A 14,171-nucleotide genomic window follows, 5' to 3' on the forward strand; every position below is an offset into this window, starting at 1 on the left:
GGTTTCGAGGCGCTGGGGGTGAGGGGGGGGGGGTGCTGCTAGCGTTTGAAGAGCCATGTCTTGAGGAGTCTCCTGAAGGTGAGGAGGTCCTGGGTCTGGTGGAGTGAGGTGGGGAGAGAGTTCCAGGTCTTGGCGGCGAGGAAGGAGAAGGATCTGCCGCCAGAGGTCTTGCGCTGTATTCGGGGGACGATGGCAAGGGCGAGGTTGGCGGAGCGGAGTTGACGTGTGGGGACGTAGAAGTTGAGTCTGGTGTTTAGGTAGGTGGGTCCGGTGTTGTGTAGTGCCTTGTGTGCGTGGGTGAGGAGTTTGAAGGTGATCCTTTTATCCACAGGGAGCCAGTGGAGGTCCTTCAGGTGGGGGGAGATGTGACATCGGCGGGGTATGTCGAGGATCAGGCGGGCGGATGCGTTCTGTATGCGTTGGAGTCGTTTGATGTCTTTCGTTGGGATGCCTGTGTAGAGTGCGTTGCCGTAGTCAAGTCTGCTACTGACGAGGGCTTGAGTTACTGTTTTCCTGGTTCCTGTTGGAATCCACTCGAAGATCCTGCGGAGCATGCGGAGGGTGTTGAAACAAGAAGAGGAGACGGCGTTGATCTGTTTGGACATGGTGAGGGCAGAGTCGAGGACGACACTGTTCAACATCTACATGGCCCTGCTCGCCCCAGACTGAACATCGTCTCATATGCCGATGACACCCAGCTGATCATCTCCATTACTGAAAACCCCACAACGACCAAGAAGAACTTCCAAGATGGTATGAAAGCAATTGCCACCTGCATGAAGGAGAGCTTCCTTAAGCTAAACTCTGACAAGACCGAGATCCTCATCCTGGGACTCTCCTCCTCAGCCTGGGATGATTCCTGGTGGCCCTCAACACTTGCCAGCCCCCCACCCCTACAGACCACATACGCAACCTCTGTGTCATCATCGACTCAGCACTCACCTTGACAAGACAGGTGAACCTCATAACCTCCACCTGTTTCCACACCCTCTGACTCCTACAGAAGATCTTCAGATGGATCCCCAACGACTGGGCAAAAGCATGGCACACGCCCTGATCGCAAGCAGACTTGACTACAGCAACGCCCTCTATGCTGGAACAACAAGAGGAACTTGAGCAAGCTACAACAAATCCAGAACCCCTCCGCCAGACTAATCCTGAACATACCCTGCAGAGAACACATCAAAGCACACCTGAGATATCTCCACTGGATCCCCGTCGAGAAGAGGATCAACTTCAAGGTCCTCGTACACACTTATAGGGCCGTCCACAACCTTGGACACAGATACCTCAACCACCGCATCACCTTTAACTCTCCTGCCAGATCTCTCCGCTCCTCCCAGCAGTCACTCACCACCATACCCCACATAAGGAAGTCCTCGGCTGGAGGGAGATCGTTCTCTTACCTTGAGACAAAATGTTGGAACACCTTACCTCTCCAGCTCAGACATTTGCCATCGCTACCTCAATTCAGGAAGGCACTCAAGACCTGGCTTTTCAATTGAACTCTGAGGACATACCCCACAGCGCCTTGAGACCTTACGGGTGAGTAGCGTGCTCTAAAAATATTGATTGATAGAAACTGAAGGAACTCGCTTCACACGTATCTACAGTTGTTAGGAGCTGTGCAGCCTTTCAGATGGCCAACTCAACAGGGTCCGCTCTGGTATCTGGCTTCTAGGCCTGCTAATCCCCAGATGCGAAAAAAATGGTCTGAATTGGGCATGACGTACTGTTGTAAATTTATAGGTTTGGTTAGCTGTAGGAATGACACTCTTTTGTGTGCTATGTTCTTCCGTGGTAGAGAAGATAGACAAAAGGACTCACCAATATCAGAGATACTTGGGACAACTAATACAATTTTTTGGCTACAATGGCACTTACTGGCGACTAGATCCCAATGATGTTCAATGTAGGTGTACTTATGATGGACATTGGTGTGTAAGCACCATTCTGAGGCAAAACTAAAAAAAATAACAATTAAACACAAAGAAGTTGAAATACTGCTTTCATTTTAGCTCCCCTCTCCCCCTAGTAGTATCTGACGGATGGAGGAAGAAACATTTAATCTACAATAACGGATTATCTAGAGTTCTCAACTCCTCCCGATAAAAATGAGTATACCAGTGAGTCAGACGACAGGAAATAAACAGTATATTTGAAAAAATAACCTATGGACAGGAAGAGGATGCTCCAATATGTCTGCACTTCCTATCATATTCATTATTTGAGGCCAACTCTACAGGCATACTGGTGGACTTCAGTGCCTTACAGTTCCAACATATATTATGGACGCAAATCTAGTTTGTTGTAACTCAGCATTTTATGGCTTTTGCAGTTGTTGGCTTTTCCATTTTGATGTCTATACTAATATTTTTTCAGGCTTGGGAAGGAATTGAGATATCTTGCCGATTTGTAGTTTTATCCAAGATATTTATGTCATTTTTTACACATTGTAGGAGGCATTTATGGTTTTCCGAAGTCTTCGTCCATACTGTAACTATTTGCTCTGTAGCAGTTTATTGCAGTCATCGCATTAGCTGGTCAGTGGCTTTACTCTGAGCTGGAAATCTTTTCTGTATGCGACAAAAATAGTCTCTGTTCTTGGTCCTGAAATTGATGCTGCATTGTCAGTACTTTGTGTCTTTATGTGACCCGATAGTCTACTCCTTTATAAGAAGAAAAAAACATTTTGCAAAAATCTAAGACATGGCTATTTCTAGTTGAAAATAAGCACTTAAAATCAGAATTCAGGAAAGAATAAAAATCAAATGAGGGTCAACAACTTTTAAGTTAAACAAGAAAAAAAGTGAACTTGCAACTAGAACAGTGTAATAATTGCATTAGCTGATCAGTGGCTTCACTCTGAGCTGGAAATCTTTTCTGCATGCGACAAAAATAGTCTCTGTTTTTGGTCCTGAAATTGATGCTGCATCGTCAGTGCTTCGTGTCTTCATGTGACCAGACAGTGTACTCCTTCATGAGAAGTTAAACAATACATTTTGCAAAAATCGAAGACATAGCCTATTCTATTTGAAAATAAGTTATTGATATTAGAATTCAGTAACATTTTTAGAAAAACAAATATGGTCAACACCCTTTAAGTTAAACCAGAAAAAATCGAACTTGCATTAGAACTCAAAAAAATTACAAACCCATCAGGTAACAGGAGCAGAGAGCAGTAATCAGAGTACGGAACAAAAAATGAATCCGTTCTAAAGTGGTTATTCAAACACAAAGGAATGACCCAGTTCCCAAAACGCAAATGTATAACAAACAATCGATCTAAACTTATTTTTGTTTTTTCTGCCTTGCCATCTGTTCTTTTCTGTAAACTATTTCAATTTAGGTGTGTTGTTTTCATCAATGTTTACAGCTATCTGGTCCACTCCAATAACACAGAGCACCAGCTTTTGATGGATTCAACTTTGTATTATGTCTGTCGACAGCACAACACCCATACAATAATATATTTGCTAAACATAACTCCTCTTACCTTTTTGATATATCTTTGAGCAGATGAATTGTGGTTTCTTTGCCGTCTGGGAGAATCAAGGTGTGGTAATGGTTGAAGTGGTTATATTTGAAGGTGATCTGTGGTGCTATTTTAGACAAACATGTACACTGCGCCACAACAAGAGAGAAGAGTATGCAACTCCGTGACCAAGTCATCTTGGAAACTATAAAACAAAAGTTAATATTTTTAGAGTAATCGAGTAATCTACCTTTTTTGTCTGGCACTGTAAAAAGGAAGTATAATGGCTGACGACTAATGAATCAGAAGGGAAATCAAAGCAATAAGAAACAAATATTCTGCAATTTCATCTAGGTGACCTGCTCCTTTAGTACAATATTACATTTTCTGTTAATAGATAACCGTTTCGTTTGCAAATTCTCCTAAATAATGTAGAGGCCAAATTACAGCAGAATATTAAACTGTGGTAGCATGCTTCAAGGCGCAGTGACTGTGTGTGCACCTGTGCATATTTGCTCCATCGTACGTGTTGGAGCAGTAACCTCTGCCCAGATGCAACGATGTATGTTAGGAGACACAGCCGCACAACTTTGCTGGTGACTTTAGGTGCCTTATAACCCCTGCTACGCCCAAGGTCAGCTAGGCTAGTGTATACAGCTTTAATAGCAGTCCTGCCCACCTGCTCTTAGTATATACTCCTGGCCCTAGGCCAGAGGGCTCGTGAGAGGCAAAAGGCTCCCTAAGGATTGTGACTTCATTCACCAATGGCGGCCACCACAAAGGTCCGTAAATTCTCTTTACTTCTGCGGTAGCGATTTTGAAGGCTCAGACAGTCTAACAAAGTAGTAATCTGGCAGTGGTGTGTGGCAATAGGCACAGATGTTAATCCTGAAAACATCAGTTGCCAAGATCATTCCCTGATTTAGAGGCTCAAATGAACATTGCAGTAATTGAACTGCCACCAGTTCCTCTCTGATCAAACAAGTGTTCCTGCACGTTTGAAGAAAAATATGTGGCATTTTACTAACTCGCAGTAATTAACTGCTCTTTGGAAATATACTTAATATGGACCATGATATCTTGTTAAAATGAATGTATATCTTTTTACAGGGTTTTCATGCAGTGGAAGTCCTTTTCCACAGACGTAGGCACAAGGTGCTCAGTTTGTGAAATAGTTTCTCGGACTCTTCAATTGAATTGTTGAAATCTTCTATCGCTCATGTAATTCAAAAGCTCTACGAGACACTGCCAAGCTCTAAGTTCACCTCTTTTTTATCTCCATCATTGACTATAAATAATCCTTGGTTATATGCAAGTCAATGGCATTGCCTTTGAAAAGTTGTGAGTAGGCATTTGGCTTCTTCTCCTTATTATTATAATAATAATATTATTATTATTATTATAGTCCTTTGCTTTGGTAACATTATTGCTATAAATGATTTTCTTCTTATGTTTTATCATGTGCCTAAACTGACATTTTCTTATATGAACCCTTAACATACAAAAGGTGGTAAACTGGTTAATAAACTATTAAAAGTAGAGTTGAAGCGCAAATACAAAATTCCCTCCAAATTTATCTAACCACTGGAACACAAAACTGACAGAAATACTGAACCCACTAGGACATATCATCATTCATATGCATCCAATTCGCTGGAGTACCAGACACAGCTGATCCATTTTAACAGCTGTACCCCAGTTTCATATTTACACATACCATCCTGCTTGGCAGAGCCTTGTGTCCCACATGATGGATAGTTTATTTTTATAAAAGTTTGTTTTCGAAACACTGATCAATTTTCTTGTGAAAAACTTTGATCTAAGTCAATTTCTCAGTAGAAGTAATGATCAATTTTGGCTGATATAATTCCTGGCAGGATCCCATCATGCACGTAGAATATCTTTTCAAATGCCCTGTGTGAGGAACAACCCAGCAGGACTCCCCCTTTCTGGATGAAGGGTAAGTATAATGTATTTTAGTGCATGGGTAAATGTAGCAACCCACAGGCACTTGTTAGAGGTCAGCCATTGACGTTACAATGGACTAAAGGCTCGATAAAATCAGACAGCCTGGTCTGATACCTTCACCACAGGACTGATTGGCAAATCCTAATTTGAATTTCTTCTGACGTTTTTCACTCTAGAGACCAGCTATCACTTTCATTTTATAAACAAAGCATAGAATGAATCTAATTGTCGTACTTTTTCAATTAATTCATCAGCATTGTAATTAATTCTTCCTTTTGCATGTGGTCTGAGGTGCTGGGACACTGGTTTACAGTAAACAGTTCTATGTGTTTCTGGCACCTGTTATAACCTTGTAAAACATGAAGTAGATTCCAAAGAAAATTGTGACTTTTAATGGGAATTAGATAAATGGATGTGTGTGTCCGGTAAGGACGGCAAAGTCCTTGTATTCTGCTCCTTACTTCGCATATCGCACACCATAGAATGTAGGTATTCCGTGTTCCTGTACTATGTCACTTCCCTGCGTCTAGCTTTGCTTTTTAAAATTCGGTTACATCTAGCTGAGCTTTTTTCAAGGAGAGCTGTTCTGGAATATGAACATTAACTGAACGATGCCAAAGGCACGAGTGAATGATTTCTAAATATTTATGTTAGAATCATTCGTTATGCCTGATAGCAGCTTATTTTGTGTTTACCTTAAGTGCTTCATTTTAATCAATGTAACATCTTCTTGGCTTGAGACTGCTGCTATCTTATGTTTCATATTAGGGTCTATGGGCCTCAAGCACTAAGGCCCTGATTTATACTTTTTTTGCGCCGCATTAGCGTCATTTTTTGACGAATAAGCAGCGGAAACTTACAAAATACAATTGTTTTTTGTAAGTTTGCGCCACTTTTGTTTGAATAAATGGCGGTAATGCGGCGCAAAAAAAGTATAAATCAGGGCCTAAGTTTTGGGGTAGGGCAGTGCTGCAAGACTTTTTGCTGTGCTACCCTACGCCAAGTGGAAAGGGCAGGAATGCGCTGTATCTACAAGATACCATACAATCCTGTCTTTTCAGCCAGCGCAGGCACACAATTTGGTGTCTAGTGCCAATGCAGGCACCCTTGCACCACGGTGGTGAGGTGTCTGCGGTGTTGGCAGAATTTGTTTTGTGCATGAAGGAACACCTTCTTGCACAAAAGCAATCCTTGGAGGTGTTTCCTCATTCTTTGAGTGCTGCAGAATGGAGCACACATGGAAAGAGGAAAAATTAGGAGAAATTAAAACATTTTTCTCGTTACGCCTGCTCTGGGAGGCATAAGGTTGTGGTGCTGCCTCAGGTTTACGTGATTTTGTAAATCTGGGGCATTGTCCAAATCCTTAGGTGTTGCTTGGGAACACTCACCACAACACCCATTGAACTCCTCCTTGACACCTTACTCCATATCTATGAGGCCAGGCAAAGCCACGCAGGGCTTTGATAGAATTGACAGGCCAACCCCCCCAAAATCAACTCCATGTTTTAAGGACTGGAATGGTGCCACAATATGACTAAGAGAGATAAAAAGTTGACTTTAACCCCATAGTCGGGGAAGCTAAATAAAATAATAAATACACCACAGGAACTAGCCTCTGAAGAAAAGCGCGCAAATGGGCACATGCAGATATATTATCATTCAAATATTCATAAAATTATGGCTGCGCTCTAAAAACGTATATCATCTTAGTCATAATTTGACAATATAGCTCTCTAAGACAATATCAGGCGCTTTAATGTCCTGGGTGCTAAGCAGTCAGGCTCAAGACTCCTAGCCACTATCGTCGTCTCACTTGCCCACTTTGCCTCCCCATTCTGGTTTCCAAACCGCTGTCCTTAGCTGCACGTATGTTATCCAGCCCTGGAGGTCTAATTCTCAAATCCACGGCCGAGTCTGCCTGCTACAGCCCTTATGGTGTCTCCTATGAGCAGTTTGGTCTTGTTGCTTCCCACTTTCTATGGTCACATCTGGCTCATGCTCTACAAGCACTTCTCTGACTGTGATACCCTGTGTTTCTCTAGCCCAGCCCTGCTTCTGCACACAGCTGTCTGTCCCAACGTCGATATGTTCCGGAGAAACTCTGCTTCTTTTCCACAGAGCGTCCACTGGCTGAGATTCTGACATGATCACTCTCCTGGGCATGCTCGGCAGCATGGCCTTTTCTTCCAGCACCTACTTATTACTGGCAACGCCACAGTAATGCTGGTGCTTTCTGCCAGATATTCAAGCACGAAACACACATACACCGCTGCACTTCTACAATATTCTCACCTCCATTTTAAAATTTTAAAGAGCTCCAGTTCGTCCACCTTCCAGCAGGAGAAGGCTGACCTATTTTTTGTACATTTGTTCTGACTGTTTTTCCTTAGCTGTATTCCTGCATGCTATCTGCAGGTTTTGAAGCAGGAGAAACACGAATTTGCATAATGTTTCTCCCCATTCTTTTATACACGTAAAATACAATAATTCTGTGGATATGCTAGTGTTTAGGACACTGACCACTCAAAAAATATACACATAGTCCAATGTTGTTCGTAGTATCTTTGTTTACATACTTTAGGTGGGAGAACGCACTGGAAATGCTCGTGAATGCCCAAATAATCCAAAATTCGCCAGTGTTCCCAACATTCCCAGTAACCAAACATGCCACTGCACTGGGAACACTGATAATGTCATACCCTTGAACAAGCAGATTTCGAGGGACAATCTGGCACCTGACAAATTTGCAGCAGTGTAAAGTTCATGCATGTCATAAATATCTGCGTTTCTCATTTTATGAACCAGGATCTGTCCTTTCTGCTAACAGAAGATGTATTTTTGCTCACCTGGGGGAGAATCATACCCTACATCATCAAAGGTAATTTAGTGGTCTCTTGCAATGATCTCATGTCCTATTCACTGGATCGCCAGCTGTGGCAGGCTCTCCAAGGCACATCCTAGCAGTGTTCATCAATCTCCTTTGAAAGCAAGATGCATATAAGTCACTACTCCAATGCTTGGAGACACACACCGGTGCAAACCTTCCGCATCCCCCCAAAAGCACAGTAAACTCTCCTGGGGGGATACTTCTAATGCAATCATTGTGTACGCAGAATATCCATGCCACTTAACTTTTAGTCACATCCAATATCTCAGTGTTCCTGCACCAGAGACACTCTACAGAAGATTTGACAAACCAGTCTTCTGCACTGAAATGTAAACTGGCCCTTGCATGTGTTTTTTTCAGTAGCGAACATGTTCTATTCAAAAACAACTGCCACTGAATATAAAAAAAAAATAAAGGTGGTTCTGTAGAGAAAAATTTGTGTTTTCACATGCCCACTTGATAACCAATTTCCCACAAAGAGCTGTAAAAATATTCCCCGGTAATATTACAATAAAAATTAAACCACTGACTGCCTTCCTCAGAAGTTACAATTTTGAAGCTGCATATATTTCTGTTATTTTGTAGACAGATCAAGAAATAAAAATAAAAAAATTATGTACAGAGGTTCCTATTGCCCCAAGTCAAGTCTGAGTAACACTGAGGGGCTCATTTATAAGCCCCTGGTGCTGCCATAGCATAATTGTTTCTGACGCTACAATGGTGCAAAATAGTCCCCCACCCTGCGCAGTATTTTCAAACTGGCGCAATGGCGCCATTGCGCCAAGTTGGTAAACCCTTGCACCACATTATACCTCCGCCATGTATAATGTATGCAAAGAAGGCGTTCTCCAAAGGAGGTCCTTAGGAATGACGCAGTTAAATCTACAAGAGTTCACTGTGTCATTTTAACACCTGCTTTATTCCAGCAAAGCGCACAACTGCATCAGAAATTCTGACACAGCTGGGCTAACAAGTGCCATGGTGCACTGCATTGTAAATACAACGCTACCAAGGTGTTGTTAGGGGGCCGCAAGGCAGCAAAGCAAAGTGTGGCATCATAAGTTATGTGCCAGTTTGTGGTAAATGAGGCTCTGAGTATTTAAAAAAAGCAGCTAGATGTGGAAGGGCCAAAGTAAGATCAGGTCACGCCACAAGAGAGTCTTTTAGTAAAGTAAAATGTCTAGTCTCAGAAGAATAATTTTTGCTCAAAAAGTTAGGTTATATCAGGAGCCATATCTTCTTTATTCTGGTTGTTGCTATTGTCCCTTACCTGCTATAAATAAATGCACCTAAGCACTTGGCCCCATATTTATACTTTTTTAGCGCCGCATTTGCGCCGCTTTTTGACGCAAAATCAGCGCAAACTTACAAAATACAATGGCATTTTGCAAGTTTGCGCCGTTTTTGCGTCAAAAAAAGACGCAAATGCGGCGCAAAAAAAGTATAAATACGGGCCAATGATATTTTGAAAGTTTGCGCCGCTTTTGCGTCAAAAAAAAAAATTACGCAATTGCGGCGCTAAAAAAGTATAAATAAGGCTCTAAATTTAAACGATGAAAACAGAACTGGATGAGCTATTCACCCCTGACATAGGACATGGTAAGAATGTAAACTCATGTATTTTACTTTACTTCGACTCTGGTAAAAAGCAATATTAGAGCAACATAAAACAAGGACACGTGCAGAAATACAATGTAGACATTTTGGGGCAACAGTTCCAGATTGCGTTGATTGCACTGGTGCAATTGCGCAAAATTTCAAACTGTATGACATAGGGAATAATTCCACCAATTGCTGTATAACCCCATTAGATGGCCATTTGTGCGAAATAGCGCCAGCGCCAGGGCAATCTGTGTAAATCAGGAATGTTGGCTCATTATTGCATCCATGTCTGTGGAAATGATGTTGCCCTTCATTTGGGAAAACTGAACAGGCACCCCTGCAGATTATGTAATCCGGAAATGTTGGTGAGAAATTGCAGCATTACAGTCGATGTAATGCAGCCCTTGGAATGTCACGCAGCTCGAGGGCAGTCTGCCTCCCATCTATTTTGTGTTATCAATGTCCAGCACGTTGCCTCAGCGTTCTGCTTCTAGAAGGAAGCTAGAAGTCTTAAGCGAGAACTATCCAGTTGTACAAAAACCCATTCAACGCATACACTGCAAACGACACCCTGAGCGCAAACATCGCTCCCGCTACTTTGGGGCACTTCCACAATTTATCAAAGCATCAATCAAAAACAACGGGGCGTTCTGTTCCAATCGATGCCCTAATTCCTGACACCCAGGAGGTCATTCTTCCTTCTAGTTTTAAAAACATGTTACTTTTCCTTGATGGGGCAAACTACTACCTCTTAAAATGCAGCCAGCCTACCCTCTCCGCAGACAGCTTCCCTCAATGCTCCCCAATGTGGTTAAAGTAAAAAGTGTACACTACTTCAACGGGTTTTACCTTAATTGACGAAGGGCGAGCAGTTCTTTCTTAGCACAGAAGCCGCGCGAACTTCACCTCTCAAACTCCCGTCAAATGGCCGAAGAAAAGGCGTCGGTGAAATCACCCTCCTGCTATCAGAGTTCGTACTGCCTGCCCATCTCGTGTCTTCAGAGACAAAGCTCGCGTCAGGTCTGCGCATATCCCACGCGGAGGGCTCGGAACCTCGGCTGCAGCTGCCTCACATTCTGCATCGGAGCAAAATAAACAGTGGGTTCTGCACTGGGGGTCTGGCTGTGAGGGCCTCCCAGTGCCCCCAGTGACCAGATAGAGAGCGGGGCTCTGTCAGTGATGCTAAGAGGGATTGGGGATGGATGGGGTGGGGGCGGCAGTCAGAGAAAGGGAGGGGGAGGACTTGGCAGGCTCGTAACCCTTTAAGATCCACGTAATATCGAACAAAAGGTCAGGACATAAAAGTCAACAGGCTGGAATGAATGGTTTAATAGAACATTGCGGATCTCTCGGCACCCCCTGAGAACTGTAATTGATTCTTGCACGAAATCTCATTAAAGTAATGCCCCCTTGCCTATAGTGTCCCTAGAGTAGGGAAACTTGGACTGGGAGCAGAGAAAAATGTTTCCCTCAGCTTATTCTCGTCAACCGGCTGTGCAAATAAAACGTGCGAAAAAAACAGGCATGGCAGCTTGGGCAATTGTGGAGAAGGTAAGAATATCTACAGAAACGTCTATATTATGGTTTCCATTTGGGACGTGAGTTAATGGAATTCTACATGATTTCAAGAAGCTTCTTGCACTGGAAGAGTGTTCGAAAACAAATGACCCAAATCCAATCATCCCATAATGCAATATCACTCTAGTAAACACGCTTGATAAGCACGTTTCTCAACCATAAATCTTCAACAGCTCTAGCTATTGATCATCCTGCAATGCTCACATAAACCATTCATCCTTCACTCGCTCTGTTCATCTACCCATCCATCCATTTATCCAGCAGTCCACGCACACATTATCTATCTATCTATCTATCTATCTATCTATCTATCTATCTATCTATCTATCTATCTATCTATCTATCTATCTATCTATTCACAACCAGCTATAGATTTAATTACTACTGTATCAACATGCATTCTATCCACTGTGCTCATCAATATGGGTATTGGTCTATCAATATATCAAACAGCTTTCTATCAGCTATGCACACAATTTCATTAGAAGAAATTGGGTTATTAGTTGAGAAGGGTGGACGATCCACTCTTTCATTAACCATAATTCTTGTCTGGGTGAACCACAGAAAGTACTAAAAGAACCTGTGCTTAAACCTCTGTTAGCTTGGCACCAAGAAGTCAGGCTTGACTCAGAAGTAATATGTAAAGTATGTATGCCGCACTCAAGTAGTAATAAAGTGAAAACACAACATAAGACAACTATCAACCAATTTAGAAAATTAGAGTACGTACTTTTTAATAAATAAAATGACACCAAAACAATTAAAATCCAATCAGTAGAACTGAGTATATGAGTTTTTTAAAAAAAAATGTTAGGTACAAATAGCTCCAAAATGTGCAAAGCACAAACTGTGGGTGTCTGGTTGTGCTGGAGCAGGACAAAGTCACAGGTCCTGGCGGACCACGATGGAGCGCATACTTGTTCCAAAACTGAATTAGGTCAGCTGTGAGTGGTATTTTCTGTACTTGATGCAAGGTCTACGTAGCTATATGACACTTCAATTCAGAAGAAGCTTTCAGCTGGGCAGTGAGGCTTTGTGATGCTTCATGTCGCTCGGTGTCAGATCCAATGAAGCCTTTACGTAGGAACTGCAAAACTTTGCTGGGCTTGGTGTTGCTCTGCATTGAATTCAGTGAAGCTTTTGGGCAGGAGGTGAGTGGAGTGACTCTGAGAGGCTTTGCATTGCTCATTGTCAGATCTGGAGAAGCCTTTGGTTCAGTGCTGCACGGCTTTGCGTGGCCATGCATCACTTTGCACTGGATCTGATGGAACCTCCAGTTTGACAGGGGGGGGTGCTCTATGATGCCAGCCAAGTTCAGGGCATGGGGGCACCTCTTGGGGATTGGAACACACGCTAGAAAAAGTCAACAGAAGGTTCAGGCAGGTCCAGTTGATGCTGGTCAGCTGAGCAGTTGCACGGCAGGCATGGAAGGTTGATGAGTCCCTGTTACTCAAACAGAAGGTCAGCCAACTGACTGTTGGAGTCCCTCTCAGTAGCCAGGAATCAGAGCAAGCAGCTCCAATCATCCTTCCTCATACACAAGAAGGCAGTCATTCAAGCAGCAAAAGAGTCCTTTTAGCAGCTGGGAAGTCCTTTTTCTGAATCTTCCACATAGTCAGGACTGTGCTAATGTGGGATCTGAGAGTACTACCTTTTACCTCCAGTGTCAGCCTTTGTGTGGGCTGTAACCCCTAGCCCCTCCAAACTAGCTCTATCCAGTTCCCCTTTCCTCTCTTGGTTTGGCTGATCTCTGCCTACTGTGACAAAAGGCATGGCAGGTCTTGTGTCGTGTTAGTTTGTCTGTGCTATAAGCCCTTTGAAATGTAAGTGGGGCTGAGTACAGCCCCTCCCTAACCATCCTGCCAGGATGACCGTCCTGTCCACACCTAGCCCCCTTTGTCCCCATGTGTGGGAGGAACCAACAATCCATCACAAGAGAGACAGCCGTAGTCATGTAAACCTGTTTACTGGCTGATAGACACAGTTGGTTATGGCAACAAATGCCAACTTTCTAAAAGTGGCATTTTCAGAGTTATCACTTAAAATCCGAGGACTCTAAATTACAATTCACTTGTGTGTAAATGCTATTCCTCTATCTGCTCCCAATCTGAAGGTAGCACTTACTAAATTGTAGCAAGTTAACATCATGTTAGCCAGTGGAAGAGTGCATACAGTTTTAAAGCCAACAAAAATGATTTCAGCAAGCAGGAGGAGTGAAGGCAAAAGGTTTGGGGGACTACCACCTAAGGGTGGCAGGTCCAACACTCATACTGTGGTTCCTTAACTTGCGACCTTTATTACAACAGCTACACTCACAAAAAATACTTTTCTCTGAAAAACCTAAGCTACAAACTACAGGATGAGTGGAAGTAAAGCCACCAATCAGTCACAAGTTTAGGGGCATATTTAAGAAAAGTGATGCTGCACACAGTGCAGCGCCACTTTTCCTACGCCCCTTAGCGCCCCCCCTACAGCCACCATGTGTGGGCCGTATTTAAAATACATCACACTATGGTGGTAGTTAGGGGACTAGTGTCAGAGTTTTTGTTGCTAGTCCGGTGCTTTGCAGGATTAGCATCGAAAATTCTGACGCTAATCCTGCGAAGCACCCAGAGGCCCATTGTAACCAATGGAAGCCTACTTTCACACCTGCTCCGAGCA

At 43.0% G+C, this 14,171-nt stretch overlaps 1 protein-coding gene across 1 annotated transcript in view; it reads right to left on the reverse strand.

Annotated features, from left to right (window-relative positions):
- LOC138300802 (protein NDNF-like) overlaps positions 1–11,116 on the reverse strand; it is a 75,746-nt gene extending 64,630 nt beyond the window's left edge. Inside the window, exons 1-2 of the mRNA XM_069240574.1 lie at positions 10,782–11,116; positions 3,497–3,680 (exon numbers count right to left, since the gene is read on the reverse strand). Of these exons, the coding sequence (XP_069096675.1) occupies positions 3,497–3,672 (176 nt within the window). The 5' untranslated portion in view covers positions 3,673–3,680; positions 10,782–11,116. The remainder of the gene's footprint in view (positions 1–3,496; positions 3,681–10,781) is intronic.
- Positions 11,117–14,171: the final 3,055 nt, after the last annotated feature.

This window comes from Pleurodeles waltl, chromosome 6 (assembly GCF_031143425.1).
Source record: "Pleurodeles waltl isolate 20211129_DDA chromosome 6, aPleWal1.hap1.20221129, whole genome shotgun sequence".
Classification (NCBI taxonomy): Eukaryota; Metazoa; Chordata; class Amphibia; order Caudata; family Salamandridae; genus Pleurodeles; species Pleurodeles waltl.